Consider the following 16,496-nt stretch of genomic DNA (forward strand, 5'->3'; position numbering starts at 1 on the left):
TATGAGAAAGTCATCATGACAGTGAAAGTAAATAATGTGAAAGAAAGTTATGCCTCCTTTTTAATAAACCCTTTTACCCCCCCTTTTTTTAGCAGCACAAATGGGCTTCCAGTTATGGACAGAAACTGTAAAATTATGGTAGAAAATCTGAACTTTTATTGTCCAAAGTGTTTGGTATAGAGCTCTGGGGATCCAATACTGGTGACAGCACAATCAAGACAATAATTCAAGTAAAACTTTAACAGCAATGAAGACACTTGTGGATATTTTGTGTGCTTAAATCAAATAAAAGTCACAGGAGTAAAACAGAGAGATTTAGACAACACAGTGTAGAAATAAACAGCAGATTAGTCTAGTGGAAGGAAAGTAACTCACAATAATCCCTTATCACTCTGTTAACATAATTGTAATGCTCTGTGAAATAATTGTAAAATATTCTTGAAAAAAATAGGACACAAAAACAAATTCCCTTTAAAATAAGATTAAAAATGAGAATAAAAAATTCCGGCAACATTTTGACCAAACTTCACATTTTGTCAGTTTAACATCTGAAACAATCATATCGCTAATGCTCTCAAACAATTACATATAAAATGAGTGTTTCAGCTTTCAGCAACTTTTTCTTTCATGTGCGTACAGAAACTTCAATTCAAGGAATGATGGAGAAAATATTCATGAAATGCAACGAGTAGGAACTCAGTTAAATTTTCTCTTGATCATTAAAAGGAAAAATAAGAGCCTGTGTCCACAGCTGCCTTGAAAAATTAGCATTTTCAGGGCCTTAGTGTAAAATGAGCATTGTTGCCAGTTGTTTCTTGTTGCTGTGCTCTCAGTTGAGAAAACTTCTGTAACAGTGCTGCACTTATCAATACATCTTCTCTCTCAGTGACCAATCAGAACCAAGAAGAGGTGTTGACATCACATGTCAAAAACAATAGCGGAGAAACTCCAACATGGCTCAAGTTCTCATGGGTGTACAGCTGCTGTGAATACCAGGACAGGGTTTCTTTATATTTTTCACATCTACAGTGATTTTTTCATGAATAAAGATGAGTATTAAGTGCACAGAGATGTTTAAAAATGACCTCACAGATACTACCAAGGGAACAGGAGGTCAACATTCACAACCAGGCAGCAATAAACACTGGTAAGAAACTGAGGTTGTGGGTGCAGTCAAGTGCATAAAAATGGCAGCCGTGGACACAGGCCCTGGACTGTACATTATTCAGTTATTAGGCAAGGCCTAAGAGGACATGCATTTGATTTCACTCCCTTTATGCATAAATTTTCTGTGACAATAAATACATTTTGGTTTATTGATTTATTTCTGTCATTACCTAAGAATATCTGCTGGTTTGTCTGTAATAAAAACTTCATTTTAGTCATCAAAAAACAAAATTCAAGAAAATTATATACTCAAGGACAAGAAATTAAATAAAAAGCACAGATGCATGTCCTCTCAGGGCTTTGGGATAAAATTACTTTAAAACTTTTTTTACTTTCCTTCTTGTGTTGGTAATAAGCTTTTCTATCTGTAGATACTCCTTACCATTAATTGTTTAAGTGTTGACCTTAAAAAGACTCAATTGTGTAAAATAAAGACTCAGCTCAATCACTTGGATCATTTAGATCTCATCAGATCGTTTTAACATTTCAGCTATCAGTAATCGGGTTCAGTTCTCGAGCTTTATTCCTCAGATGTCTCTTTCTCATTTTGATGATCCACTGAATCGTCAACTTGGCAAAGTTAGCAGCTTTGAAGAGAGCCATGAAGACGCCGCAGAGGATGGCCACAGAGCTCCAGGGATTTGCAGTAATTATCTGTTTAAAAGACAGAAACACATGTAAACGTGTGTTTATAACCGAATAGGACGGCAACATTTTGACACTTCAAAGATATTTTGATACTGCATGTTTAAAAATGATACAGAAGTACAGAACATAAAAAATGCATCTGTTTCATTACAGAAGTGTTTCAAAGAGGACCTAATCCATTCAAAAACAAAGGTAAACCCCTGCATGCTGACTACATTTCTCAGAAACAGAAGAATAAATTATCCAGCTTTCTGAGCTTAGAGCTTCCATTTTTGAACTGCCTTTTTATCAAAACAGGAATCAATTCTGTATTTCATTACAAGTATTGTATTGAAGTTTAAAATTCTGGTAAAATACAGGTAAAACCCTGTCAGTCATGCACTAGAGCAGATGGATCCTTTTTAAAGGTCACGTATTTTTCCCCTTTAAGACAAGTTTATATTGGTCTCAGAGGTCCCCAAAACATGCCTGTGAAGTTTGTTGCTGAAAAAACACTCTCTTGTGGGATTTCTGACTGTCTAAAAACCTCTCTGTTTCAGCCCTGCTCAGAATGAGCTGTTTCTGTGTCTGTGGCTTTAAATTTTACTGAGATGTCTGACTCCGCCCCCGACCACGCCCTCTCAGGGATTGGATGTGGCTCTCCTGACCCACCTCTCAGCTGGCAGCTGAGAGGAGGAGGGCGGAACTCTCTTCCAAGTGGGGAGGGCAAACCGAAACCTGGGGGCAGGGCTTAGGGTGCGAAAAGTCCATCCTGCAGCCATGGATAATTAAAATCACTTTTTAAGATGCCAGCAACTTCGCTCTTCGTATCTGCACATCTCCGTGCAGCTCAGAGGATTAAATGGGCTCGCGCTGCACAGATACAGCAGTTTTTGAGTTAACAGGAGACTTTTATTGCCTTTGCACCTCCTCTCACTGACTCTGACTTGTGTTCATCTGTAAGGTGAGTCACAACAGACCGTTTATTGACTGGATTCTGATGATTTCCACTTTTTATTGAGGAAAAAAATGTGAATAAATTGCCACGCTATTGAAAGAAGTTTATTTTTTACGATGACGTCATAAAGCTGATACGACGCTCTGTCCCGTAGCCAAGCGCGGTTGCATTCACATCTCATCCGAACCATGCCAGAGTCCACTTGAATCGCGCCCGAGACCGCCTCCCCAAGTGGGCCCGGGCCCAGGCACGGTTCGTTTACATTCACACTGCCAAAACGAACCGGACTTTGGGCTCAAGTGCACTTGGATCAGGGACCGGGCTCCTAGTGTGAAAGCACCCTTACTCCCCACATGACATCATGAGGGGAAAATCTGAGAACAGCTTGCTTCAGCACACATTTTCTTGAAGGTGGAGAAAGAGGGGGAGGGTTCTGATTCTTGGAAGGATAATATTATTAGGATATTTTTGCTAGAAAAGCCTGAAAAAGTGTATTTTGCATAATATGGACTCATCATGGGGGACTTACCAGTTTGATTTCTTGCATATAAGGATCTCTCCATTCAAAGACAACAAAGAAGAGCTGATTGGTTTGTTCCGGTTCTGGCCTTTTGTCATTGAATTTCACCACAGCAGACTAGAAAATCAAACATAAACGACTTTAAGAACGCTTTTTTCTCCATTCACCTTGCTAAAAACTTTGCCTACCACTCTAGGGAAGGTTATTGGTTCTCCAAGGGCCAAACTGTGTCAAGCATGATAGATGATAATGTTCATTTGATTGCCATTATTTCATTATAAAATAAGAGGAAGAGGTAGGAAAATAATCACTAGGTCACTCAAGTCAAAAGCTGCAGAAGGTGGTCAAATTGCAAACAGCTAGAGTGGCCCTGAAGGCATTTTTCTTTGCACTCTGTATAAAATCATGACAAACTCAGTGTTAAGGAAAATTATGACAGGGGTCTGTGCAGGCCTGACAATATTATCCCCAGTATTTGGGAATCACTGATGTATATTATAAAGGCTTAGAAATACCTCTTGCCGAAACTCGATGGCTTCGTTGCTCCTCCCAGACGTCTTCACTAACGACATCTTGACCCAGGTTCTGAACCCTCCAGAGAAAGTCCACATGGAGTAATTCCTCTCACACTCCCTCATAAACTCAGCTTCATTTGAACTAAACAGATAAAACAAGAATCAGACTTGGTCATTCATCTCTAAACAGGTTTTATGAGGCAACATTTGGACATTTCAGAAACATTCAAACACAATACAAACATATTTTAAATGGTACATGTATTCATGGAAACTTTCAAGCTTTCTACCCACAAACTGTTAGCAGTCAAACCAGGATCTGTAGGTGTTGTTTGCAGTTACCTGTCGTTTAAGTCACTAAACTTTGCAAAGAGCATGTAGGTGATGGCGCTGAAGTCCTCCTCGGTTTCATTGTGGCTGAACTGCATGAAGACCAGCTCTTTCTTCCTGACCTCAGACGGGCCGCGGACCACCAGAGCTCTTTTCTGTGACGACAAATTTGAGTCACAATTTTATTTTAGTGTAACTTGCACAAAAGGGCAGAAATTACAGGGGTTTTGGGGTGCAGGTGGCCTAGTGGTTAAAGGCACTTCCCATGTATGCGGGCGGCCCGGGTTCGAATCCAGCCTGAGGCCCTATACCGCATGTCTCTCCCGCACTCTTGACCCTGTTTCCAACTCTATCCACTGTCCTCCTCTATCTAACAAAGGCACAAAAATGCCCCAAAATAAATCTTAAAATAAAAAAAAAGAAATTACAGGTGTTTTATCCAATTTGAGGGGCACACAGCATCAACTAAAAAGCAGACAAGAGACACAAAGTAAACCATTGTCATCCTTTCTGGGTGGATCATCCAATAAGCTATTTCCAGACTCAGTAATACTTCATTAATCCTTTAGGGAAATCCAAGTATTACAACTGCTTTCGTGCAGAGTGTAAACATGGACACACCAGACATGAACAAATATGCCAGTTTTACAAAAGCAAATATTCAAAAAGAGATAAAGGAATAAATACAGTGATGTAGTGCAGGATATACACCTGATCCTTGTTACACTATTTTGGTGTATCAAGGGTACAATCACCCTGAGACGTTCTATATAGGGAACAAACATGAAGTTTGAATAGCTCCCATGTGCCCCCTGTTGGTTTATGATATGAACTGCATCTAGAACTTGAACAAGCTTCATTAACTTAAGGGGCCCTATTCTGAGCACACTGTCTAGGGCACAGGATTCACAGCAGTTTGGGGTGTGCCCACGCAGTCTTTTTCAATGTATGTTCATCTTTCAATTCTTCCCTTAAATACCCGGAAAAACTCTGCACCACAGACTTAAAATGCTAACTGTGCCAGGTGGAAAACAGGAAAGACACCTGCAAAAAACTTTGCAGCAAATGATAGGGCCAGCAATGGTGTCAGAGAAGATCATTTGTACTTTTGCTGTGAAGTTATATAAAATAAAAATTGTCATCTAAACGATAATCTCCAGGATTATTCTAGGATTGTTGAATTCTATGTTTTTGGTTATGATGTTTCTGCCTGTAAATCAGTACTGAAATGTTTTAATCTCTGACCTGTGTTTGATTAGAAAACGGTCCAAAGTAAGTCACGTCTTTAATCACACAGTCTCCCTCTTGAGGTTTGCCCGGGTCGACTAAAGGTGGGATGTAGTCATGGAAGTGGTGCTTACAGCTCAGCAGCTGAGCTTTACCTGGGTACAGTGCGATACCTGTGCAAAGATCAACAAAAAAAGAGCAAATAAGACACAAGCAACAAAAACAGTAATAATAAAACAAGCTAGTAATCGTTAATGAAAGGAGGCTGTATTAGCTAAAGATATGTACTGTAAGAAGGACATTTATACCTGGTGGAAAGAATGAGTCAACCTCCTTGTAGGTGACGGACATCACTGGGTTGTTGTGTTTGTCGAGAAACTCTTTGATGGTCTGGTAGGCAAGAAACACCGCCACCGCCGTCAGCAGCAGGTAGATGAAGATGAGAACCACCGTGAAGACGTTCTTCAGGCAGGTTTTACTAAACCGCATAGGCGGACTGCCTATCCTGATTTCTTCCTCTGTAAGAGAAAAAGAGATTTATAAAGGTCGTCTCACTCTATAGTATTGGTTATCAACTGGAGGCCCAGGGGCCACATCTTGCCCCCAGGAGCTGGTTTAAATTCAGAAAAATTGCTGAGGGAAAAATATTGCTGTATGTATGATCCATACAGATATTTTAGTAACTCCAAAAATAAGTCGGATTAAAACAATTTTTCAAAAATTGGCTTTATGTTTTCTAGAAATCCAACTGTTATTAAGCTTTATTAGCAAATAAGATACGTGACAAACTTTCTCATGAGTCCATCCTAGATTAGCAGCAGATTTCTGCATAAATTTAACCGTTCGGGGGGTTGAGAGGTTTTTTTTCCAGAGTATTTTTCACTGCCTGAGAATTAAAACCAAATATCTTTTTTCCTTCATGTGTTTTTCACTAATGAGGATGCAGCAAACTACATGGCAGCCCCAGAAATATGTGGCTTAAATATCTCAATCGCCCCCTTGTGGCTCGCTGCAGTATAGGGATTTAACTGTGTGAATAGGGGCTAAAGGCTAAAATAGGAAAAACAATTATTTAGACAGAAATGTTTCTTTTATTTAGTTCATTTAATACGCCTTTGTACAAATGAAGTTGATGACCCCTGCTCTACAGACTCAGTGTTGACGGTTAGTTTATTAGTCTGAACAAACACTTTTGTATTCCAGATTTATATTTATACTGAGGAAGCAGTTTTACCCACAATGACATAACTAGTCAGTTAGTGGAGAACTGTTTTGACCATGTTTGGATAAGAGGGGAAGCTGAATGAAACAAAGGAAATGCTGAGTCAGCAGGTAATGATAGCGCTACTTTGGTAAGCTTGGTCCACCTGTAATCCACAACAGCTGTGTTGTTCATATGATGCTTGTTTTAGATAGCAAAAACAGGCTTAAGTCAACAAGAACTGGGAAAATAAACAGACAAATCCTCCAGGATCTTTCTGAAATATCACAGGATATCAGAGGTATTTTCAGGTCACTGTGGAGTCAGAATAATAAAGCAAAAACACCTGATTTATGGTTTTATTCACTCTAAAGAACATCTTAATTTACATTCTATAACTTACCATCTGATTTTTAGGTTATTATGAGGGATTTTATGCCTTTATTGGATAGAATAGCTGAAGGGCGTCAGGAAATATAGGAGAGAAAGCATGAACAAGACAGTACCAGAGTCGGGATTTGAGCCCAGGGGCAAAGCTTGGGATTTTGGGCCCCCAGAAAGAATATTATACAGGGCCCCCCTTAACTGGCTAGCCAAGCAACAAATATAGCGTCATATTTACCTCTGCCAAGGAGGTTATGTGATCAGCAGGGTTTGTTAGTTAGTTTAGTTAGTTTGTTTGTTCGAAAACTAACCCAAAAAGTTTTGGACGGATTTTGATGACATTTTCAGGAAATGTCAGAAATGGCATAAGGAAGAACTGATTAGATTATGAGAGTGATCCAGATCACTGTCTGGATCCAGGAAATTTTTAAAGGATTCTTTACTATTGGGAGATAGGGCTGAGCTGCCTTGGCAGAGGTCTGTGCTCTCCGAGTGCTTTTCCAGTTACAAATGTGAATGCATTCAAATGTATTTCTGAACCATAATTTCCCAATGTAAGAGCAATATTTTTACTATGGTTAAATTAGATTTACCTGTATTATTTTGCAGTGCTGGACTATACCATTTGGAGGTGTTTGAGGGAGGTGCAAGGGCCCCTCAGTATTTTATTTCACTCTATAATGATTTGATTCTATAATGACACTTATTACTAAGTAAAAAATAAATTAAAAAAAAGTTTTATTGCAGGCTTCTCAAGGCTTCTCTCTATTGTGGACCTGATCAGTACCCCCCCCCCGTGCTGCACCCATGTTTGAGCCTGCTACCAGTGTTTCAAAGATAGCAGCCTTGGTATACGAGTATATAATCTACTGACTGAGCTAAATCAGCAGCCTGTAATCTATCTTCTATATAGGAAACACTTCAAGTTATTGATTAAGACAATAAATGTTGGGAATTTTTAACTCAGGTAAATAGAGGCAGGAGATGTAGGGTCATTTCTTGGTTTTGCTGGCCGTTAGAAAGACTGCAGGCTTAGTGAACCTTTGCATCAGTAGTTTGTCTGCTGTGGGGACATTTAGGATCAGATTCATTTCCTGTTTTAAGATATGTGGAATCTCTTCCACGCTGATTTCTCCTTGATGATTATGAAAACCTTGAGGTGTTCTTTAGAGACTTTTTGTAGCAGATTTTATCTGCAAAGCCAAGGAGAAAAGGCAGAATACAATGTCTAAGCCCGGGCTATAAAAGGAGAAAAGCTACTCTGTAATGACTGTAGTGAGCTGAACAGTTGGACAGTGTTTGTGCTGTTGTTTCAGCCCAGGAGAGTTGGACACTCTGTGTGTATGACATGATTATACAACATAACCAATGAATCAATAAGAACTGGATGAGGGAGAGAGTTTGGTTCTACTAGATCTCATTTCTTGCTTGCAACTAAAAACCAAAGCTGAGATGATCTGGGACGAACAAAGGATAGTGACCATATAACACTGTGCTAACTCATGATTTGTTGTGTTTTAAAAAGGGCATCATTTTGCTGTGAACCATACTTCGATTTCTCTTAACAGCCCTCATCACCTTGTGAGATGCTGCCGTTCGGCTCCTCTTGGTCCAGATCCTCAGTGGCATCGTCGAAAAATTCTGGAGACCTCTTGCCTTCATCGTCATCTTCATCGTTAAACTGTGATGTTAAAGAAAAGGGAAATTGAATTAAAGGATGGCATACAAACGAGGACTTTCTGGGTTTCCTCTATTATGTATAAACATGTAATAGTGGAGAAGGTTTGCATTAATATGCTATAAATTATTGCTGCCATCAGGCCAAAACCCCCTACCTCAGAAATCACCACTTTCCAGGGAATTAAATTTTTTTTAAATTATTTCTCTGCATCTTTTGACACTATTAGTTGGTTTAAAATGTGTTAAACCCAATGACAGTTACATTTTATTTATTTCTTTTATAACTTTTATGTTATTTATTTATCTTTTATTTATTTATCTTTTATTTATTCTTTTCATTATTTATTTTGTCTTAAGTTATTTTATTTATCTATTTTATGTACTTGATTACTTTTTAATTTGTGGTTTCTGCCATAAATCCCTCCTCTATGTTTTTATATTATTTTCTTTTTATCTTGATTCTTATTTACTATTAATCACCCTATGTAAACAGGTTGAAAATATATGTATATATATATATATATATATATATATATATATATATATATATATATATATATATATATATATATATATAAATTGTCCAGTCACTGGAATATTTAAAAGTAGAATGTTACAAGTGATGCTGACAAATGCGAGGCAATTGAAAACTGTCTCCCCTACAGTATTTCTTTACTTTTTTTCTTTTTGTGTTAAAGTGTTAAAAAAAAAAAAAAAAAAAACTGAAGCACTGATTTGTGAACAAAATTTAAAATAACGAAAATTAAAAATGAGATTTTGGCCCAGTGCCAGCAATACATAGAATTATGTATTTATTCCTATGTATTTTTATTTCTGAAACAAACAACCAGGTAAGTAAAATATACTGATTTGTCTTTAAAAGAGTGTCTTATAAAGCAACTCAGATGACAATACTTAAAATGCTTTAATAAAGTGTGCAGGTTCAAAATATTGAAAAAAATAACACCAATGCCATTTTTGATTTCATCACATTGAACTGTGAGGCCTGTTGGTGGTTTTACCATGATCTAAAGGTAGGAAGTTACCTGGAGCCTCAATCTATAAATGATACAGTTGTGCTTTAAATGTGTTTTTCAGTACATTTGATAAGATTTACTTTTAAAACAAGTCATTACAGTAACAGAGACTGAATAGTTGTAAAGTCATGGTGTTTAAAAAAAATACTGAATTGTTAATATCTCGACAACTGAATAATTACAAAAGTGGCTTTCCACTGTGCTGTGTTTTTCAGAATCAGTATTTCTATAAGATTATTTGTATAAAAATTTAATCCTGCAATGTTTTTGGTTTTTATTTTTGTCTTTCTGACTTCACAAAAGTAAACTGAATTTCCCTTTCATGGTTAAACTTTAATCAACTGATCTTTAAAAGTTGACTTTGTAGTTACAGGAAACTGGGTTTATTTACATTAACAGTCAGGTGTCTGAATGTCTTAATCTGCTTAATAAACAGTCTGAAATTAATAATGATTTATCTAAGCAGCCTACTAAAGCAAACACCATTTGAAAAATATTGATTATTTCTGTTTTAGTAAATGTTTGTCATCTCTGCCACTAGTCAGGGTCAGTTAAAACTTTCCCTACACAGACCAAGGAAATATTTAATCATAATTTCTACTGTAAACACTTGGAGGGAATGATATAGTTGATAATTTAAAGGTCAGAGGGGTGCAGATGGTCCAATAAAGTATGGACAATATACTTAAAGTTTTCAATCCTATGAGTATAATGTAATACAATATCTGACAGTGAGTACTATTCACATATTAATTGAACATAAAGGTTTGATTCTAATGTTACAGTATAGTTGGTAGAAGTTGAGCTAGTTTGAGCTGTCAATAAACGTAATTATTTCTAATTCTTATTATCTGACTATTACTGTCCTTTTAATAACTTGATAGTTTGATTTGAATTAAATGTAAGAATAACATGAAGTCACTCCTGTCTAGTAATACAGATAAAATTTAAGTAATAGACCCTAGAACACACATATAAAGGGTCTATAAGTAGAGTTTAATAAAACAGATGGATAAAAGTCTCAACATTAGAACAAAAAGTACATTAAATTATAACTTCAGTAGGCTAAATTAGTATAAATGGATATAGTTACACTAGTTAATTCACTACTTCTACCATGTTCCAGTCTCTTTATTAAAACAGAAAACAAGCTAGACCTCAACATTAGTGCTGTTTTAAAGATGCTGCTTTATGATATTTTGGAGCAGACATAGCCTAATGTTTATTTGCCAAGGAACATGGTTCAACTTTCATCAGGCAGAGAAAACATGAAGTCAGCTCATTAGAAGCTGCAGCCGTCAGCTGGAAAGTCACATGATAACAGCTGGACATCGTGGACTCTTCATATCGAGTGGAAGTTGCAGTAAATACACTTATTTAATGTAAACATACCGGCTGCAAACAACAGGGAGAGAAACATGGAGGAAGTAGAAACCTTATCTTACCTCTCTGTATGACCGGGACTTTTCCTTCCTGAGCATTCCTCTGCTCTTCTTCCAGTGACAAACACTTCCTCTGCTCTGTTTCGGCTATTTCTGCGAAGTCTGGGAACTACTTCCATTGAATAATAGATGCATTTTAAAGGGTCAATAATCCCCCTGTTGCCTCTGTTTGGCTCCTAGTTTCCGCTTCAGACAGGAGACACAGACCGCACACCCACGGTGGTTTTGGCAGCGACGATAAAGGCCCATCCCATGATAGTGAAGCCACCTACAGTCCGCGATCCAACACTAAACCCAGGGTCCTTGACGTTTCCTTGTCTCCTTCATTTCTCCCTGAAGTTAATACCTTGTGCTGCCTTCAGGTGCTGCTCTGACAAAAGAAGGTCCACAAATTCAAATGTATTTTTGAGGTCTGACCTATAAATTAATATTTTAACTACAGAAACTACAGAAAGTCTGAGGTTAATTGCAAACTAATGTCGAAAGTCTGAGATTGATCACATTTAAATCTGTCATTTTGACAGCCCCATAAAATATAAATAAAACTTGTTAATAATTCAACATGTTTTTATGTAATTTATTTGGAATGGCCCCAGAGCTCAAGCTGACTAGCTTAAAATAAGCTAAATACAAATCTAAAAGGGAGCTAACTGTCGTTCTCTTGTTATGCTGGCCAATGTAGCTTGCTAACTTATTTTTTTGGCTTGTTAGCTAACCAAAAATGGATAAAAATCAATATAACGTTCATACAAATTGCCATTTTATGTAAAGTCTCTTGAGAAATATAGTAGTGGTTCATTTTATTTGACCTATGGTTGGCCTACATTAAAATTTTGGCAGCTAAACATTTTTTCTTCTAGTTAGCTACTTTAGCTAGTTAAGCCAACTGTTACAAATAGCATAGCATAATTGATGTTAAGTCATTCATGGTTGTTTATTTCACAATAAACGAATATCGGAGTAGTGTTTAGCGTCTAAAAACACATTTGACATTGTGTTTTCGCTTTTGGTGCTTTTTATACTGTGTCAGATTAATTAAAACACTTTCAAGTCGTTCATTCTATTCGACCGACCGTTAACGCTGACATTTCCGACAGCAGTAAACGCAGCATCAACTCCAAAAACCACGACAGGGAAGTGGATCAATGGGATGAGTTTCCGCGACTAACTCGTCCAAACAGACACTCTACCATGGCAACAGCGCAAATTTGTGTCCTGCTCGTTGTCCTCTCCACAACTTTAGCCGAAGACGTTAAATTAAAATATAAATCCGTTAGCAAACCTGTCCGACTGTTCACTGAGGAGGAACTGCAGAGATACGACGGCAGGGAGGTAAACTTTAGGTGTAACCGTTAACCAGGTTGTCTGTTTGTGTCTGTGTTTATGTGAGCATCTATCAAAGTATCTTCATTTAAATTTGATAACGATTCATTATTATTATTATTTTTTTGGTATCATTGTTTTACCTTTCTTGTCTTCAGGAGGGACAACCTATTTACATGGCAGTAAAAGGAGTGGTGTTTGATGTCACCAAGGGCAAAGGTAAATCAAACTCAGCCCAGCTGAAAATGAGACTAAATCATTATATGAACATTATTAAAACGTTTCTGATCAAGCAAACTGAGCAAGAAGGTTAAAATGACACCTACTGGAAAGCTTTAGGAGCTTTAGACTCAATTGCAACCACTATTAGCTACTCTTCCTTAAATGTCTTATTGTTATGTTGACATCATTTTATCTTCCATATCAGAGTTTTATGGAAAAGATGCACCCTACAATGCCCTGGTTGGTAAGGACTCCACCCGGGCTGTGGCTAAGATGTCCCTGGACCCAGCTGACCTGACATCAGATATTGTAAGTTAAGAGTGGATATTCACAAGCTTATTTTTACTTCATTTTCCACTCTGTGAACAGTTTTCAAATGTTTTTGTCATGGTAGAGTCCTGTGGGAGAAAAGTAACGACATCTGACACTGGAGTCCATGAGCCTTGCATTTAGAAGCCACATAATCACTCTGAAACTCAATAGATCATTAAGTATACTCAGGGGCGTCAATGGGATTTTTTGGCCCTATGGAAAGATATCAGTTTGGGCCCTTCCCCCACACCCTCAGCCCGTCCCGGGATGCCCCCCCAATACTACACCCATTAGTATACTTGCTTATTATCTGTCCCCATTCTGCTGTTTCATTCTGTATCGAAACTCAGCGCAGACTTTTGAGAAGTCTGATATATATAATATGTACGGTATTATGCTTGCATGTTGTTCGAAGGTACTTTTGTGTTACTGAGTTGGCTAGTAAAATTGTTAAAATGTGCTGTAAATATGCACATTTTGGCCTGTTTTTACAGAGATATACAGTTCATGTAAAAACTGTTCACCCCTTTGGATGTTTTACTTTGAAAAACTGCTCGAGCTCTGTCAGGTTGCACAGAGATCAGGCATGAACAGCCCTTTTCAAGTCCAGCCACAAATGTTCGACTGGATTGAGGTCTGGGCTTTGACTTGGCCACTCCAGAACATTCCTCTCTTTAAACTGTTTCTGTGTAGCTTTCTCTTTATTCAGAAATGTTTTGTATCCATCCCCTGATGTATACTTTTCAATAATATTTTCTCTGAGTTGCCTAGGGTGTCCTTTTGTCTTCATGGTGTAATGGTAGCCAGCAATACTGATAAACCAGTGACTGGACCTTCTAGATAAAGATGTCTTTTTTTCTTTTTGTTAGAACTGAGGATAAAATATGCAAGGGAGTGAAAACTTTTTAAAGGCACTGCATCTCCATGAGATTTAAGTAATAAAGCAGATTTAAAGTATACAATATTAACAATATTTAAAGTACAGACTGCAGAAATTGTTCCATAAAATGATTGAAATGAATGTTGAAAGAAATGCAGTAACTCTAGATTTTTATGAGCCTAAGTATCAAAGTAATGAATACTAAGAGAGTTGCTGTCATTTTTCCAGGACAAGGTGAAGTGCAGCATCTAGAGAGTACATGTGGCTTTATTCCTTTGGTTACCAAGATCTTTAAAACTCTTGAAAATTAAAAATAAACGTGTATGTGATAGTTGACTCTTTTAAGGATAAATTGTCCCAAATCTCAAATAACATATTGACCTTTACACTGTTTGATGGCTGAGAAATTCTCTAACCTCTTGATTGTTAAAACAAGTTATTCTCTGTATTTGTATCCACAGACAGGCCTCACAGAGGAGCAGCTGGAGTCTCTGGACAGCGTGTTTGAAGGCACCTACAAAGCCAAATATCCCATTGTGGGTTACACAGCGTCCCGTATCCTGACAGCCGACGGGAGTCCAAACAAAGATTTCAAACCAGAAGACCAGCCTCATTTTCAAATCAAAGATGAGTTTTAATCTCATTTGGCTGTATTGTTCAAAATGAGCTACTTTTGGGGTATTTAGACCAGAATGAGAGGCTAAAATACTCAAACTGCTGTTTACATGATCTTTTTTAACTGTGAGAGCTCTAATCTAAACAATTACGGTGAAGACATTTCAACACTTTGTGTGTGTATTTAGTAATTCATCATGCCATGATAGGAATAACTGTTTAGTGGTGATTGACAAAGATTAAATGGATCCAGAGATGTTTAAAGACACAACTATGCTATCTGATTAACTTCAAATATTTTAGCTTTTCCTCCTAACTTTCTGCCTCATTGCAATATCCAAAGGCTGCTAATTTTTATTTAAACAGCACACAAAGATGTCTACTCTTCCATCTAAGAAAAACTAAATCTCAGTGTTTGCATCAAACTTCTGCAAGTTGCATAAAGTCAAATAAAGACATTATCTGCAAATGATTAATGCCACAGATTTTAATAGTGTTTTGGTTACTTTTTAAACAAACCTTGATCTTCTTCAAGGTCTAAACTAATGCCACATGAAGTTTTTCATGTACCCATGGCATGGAAATCTACAGTATCTAGTCTAGTGGTTCTTAACTGGTCTAGAGTCAGGACCCACTACCTCCTTATTGATGAACATTACCCAAATTTATTACAAATTATTACAAAACATCAGTCCATAAAAGGATTTATATTATAGACTTGTTGACCTTCTGGAAAATGATGCTCATTTATGCACTCAGTAATTGATTGGAGCTTGTTTTGTACATTTAACTGCATCTGCTGTTTGTGATGTGTCATGGAGCCATCAGTCTGTGGCAGTGCTGGGATGTTTCTCTGATAACAGCCTTCAGCTCGTCTGGATTGTTGAGTTTGGTGCCTCTCATCTTCCTCTTGACATTTCTCCAGAGATTCTCTGCGAGGTTTAGGTCAGACCAGTTGTCTGGCCAATCAAACACGGTAATACCACGGCCAACAAAACAGTTTCTGGTAGTTCTGGCTTCACTGTAGGCAGCTGATGGAAGCATGAAGGCCTCTAAAATCTCCTGGTAGATGGCTGACAGCATTGACTCTGGACTTGAAAAAGACCAGTGGACCAAAAGCAGCAGATGACATGGCACCCTCAAACCATCACTGACTGTGAAGACTGACACACTGGACTATAAACACCTTGGATTCTTCACCCCTCTGATCCTCCTCCAGACTCTGGGACTTTGATTTCCAAATTAAATAAAAAATTTACATCCATCTAAGAATCAGGACTTAGGACTTCTGAGCAACGGCCCAGTTCCTTTTCTCCTATGACATACGTGGTTCAGGATTGGCTTGACACTAGGAACACAACACTTGTAGTCCATTTCCTGGACTCATCTCTGTGGTGGCTCTTGATCTACTGAGTCCAGCCTCAGTCCACTCATCTGAAAGCTGAGCCCATCCTTGTTCCTTGTGTTTATTTTCTTGACACGTTTTCTCTTCCAGTCACCTTTCGATGAATCTCCTCTGACACAGCCTCTGAGAACAGCCTGCCCTTTCAGCAGTGACCTTCTGTGACTTACCCTCCTCATGGAGGGTAAGTCACAGAATGTCAGCAGTCTTCCTCATGATTGTGGTTGTGTGTACTGAACCAGAGTGAGAGACTAAAGGCTCAGAAAACCATTGCAGATTAGATTTTTCCACAACATTCTATTATTTTCAGATGAAGGACTTGTGATTTTTATGAGCTGTAAGCAAAAAACGTCAAGATTAAAACAAAAAAGTCTTGATATATTTTGCTTTGTGTGTGATGAACCTAAAATATATAGAAGATAAACTTTCTGGAAAAAATGAACTTTGCCACGGTAGATGCACCTGCATATTATGTTCGCTCACTCTGGTACTGTGACAACTCTACGTTAGTGTTTGTAAAATTCTCTGAATCTGAAGTTTTGTGAATGTTTAAGCAACCAAACTTTATACTTTTGTTTTCTACCTTGTTTTGTTTTTGTACAGTTATCAATAAAGTTATAGACATAAAACTTCTTCTGCTGTTTTTGCTGCCTT

General features: G+C 37.7%; 2 protein-coding genes across 2 annotated transcripts; one reads left to right on the top strand and one right to left on the bottom strand.

The window, feature by feature from the left end:
- Window positions 1–133: 133 nt before the first annotated feature.
- On the bottom strand, window positions 134–11,369 carry pacc1 (proton activated chloride channel 1). Its single transcript, XM_041812066.1, has 8 exons — window positions 11,092–11,369; window positions 8,508–8,610; window positions 5,653–5,862; window positions 5,363–5,517; window positions 4,130–4,272; window positions 3,788–3,929; window positions 3,282–3,389; window positions 134–1,821 (listed from the first exon to the last, which is right to left on the bottom strand). The coding sequence occupies exons 1-8, from the start codon at window positions 11,125–11,127 to the stop codon at window positions 1,654–1,656; spliced, it is 1,065 nt and encodes a 354-aa protein (XP_041668000.1). The 5' UTR covers window positions 11,128–11,369; the 3' UTR covers window positions 134–1,653.
- Window positions 11,370–12,199: 830 nt separating this feature from the next.
- nenf (neudesin neurotrophic factor) lies at window positions 12,200–16,474 on the top strand. Its single transcript, XM_041812177.1, has 4 exons — window positions 12,200–12,420; window positions 12,570–12,630; window positions 12,839–12,942; window positions 14,287–16,474. Exons 1-4 carry the CDS (start codon window positions 12,280–12,282, stop codon window positions 14,461–14,463), a joined length of 483 nt encoding a protein of 160 aa, XP_041668111.1. The 5' UTR covers window positions 12,200–12,279; the 3' UTR covers window positions 14,464–16,474.
- The last annotated feature ends 22 nt before the right edge of the window (window positions 16,475–16,496 follow it).

This window comes from Cheilinus undulatus, linkage group 18 (assembly GCF_018320785.1).
Source record: "Cheilinus undulatus linkage group 18, ASM1832078v1, whole genome shotgun sequence".
NCBI classification, from domain to species: domain Eukaryota; kingdom Metazoa; phylum Chordata; class Actinopteri; order Labriformes; family Labridae; genus Cheilinus; species Cheilinus undulatus.

What these genes read in the sequence shown, in the direction of transcription:
- nenf (XM_041812177.1), top strand. Translation starts at nt 12,280, where the DNA reads ATGGCAACAGCGCAAATTTGTGTCCTGCTCGTTGTCCTCTCCACAACT. An exon ending in AGAGATACGACGGCAGGGAG is followed by an intron (nt 12,421 to 12,569) that starts GTAAACTTTAGG and finishes TCTTGTCTTCAG; the next exon opens with GAGGGACAACCTATTTACAT. An exon ending in CTGACCTGACATCAGATATT is followed by an intron (nt 12,943 to 14,286) that starts GTAAGTTAAGAG and finishes TTGTATCCACAG; the next exon opens with ACAGGCCTCACAGAGGAGCA.
- pacc1 (XM_041812066.1), bottom strand. Translation starts at nt 11,127, where the DNA reads ATGCTCAGGAAGGAAAAGTCCCGGTCATACAGAGAG. An exon ending in AGTCCCGGTCATACAGAGAG is followed by an intron (nt 8,611 to 11,091) that starts GTAAGATAAGGT and finishes TTAACATCACAG; the next exon opens with TTTAACGATGAAGATGACGA. An exon ending in TTTAGTGACTTAAACGACAG is followed by an intron (nt 3,930 to 4,129) that starts GTAACTGCAAAC and finishes TTATCTGTTTAG; the next exon opens with TTCAAATGAAGCTGAGTTTA.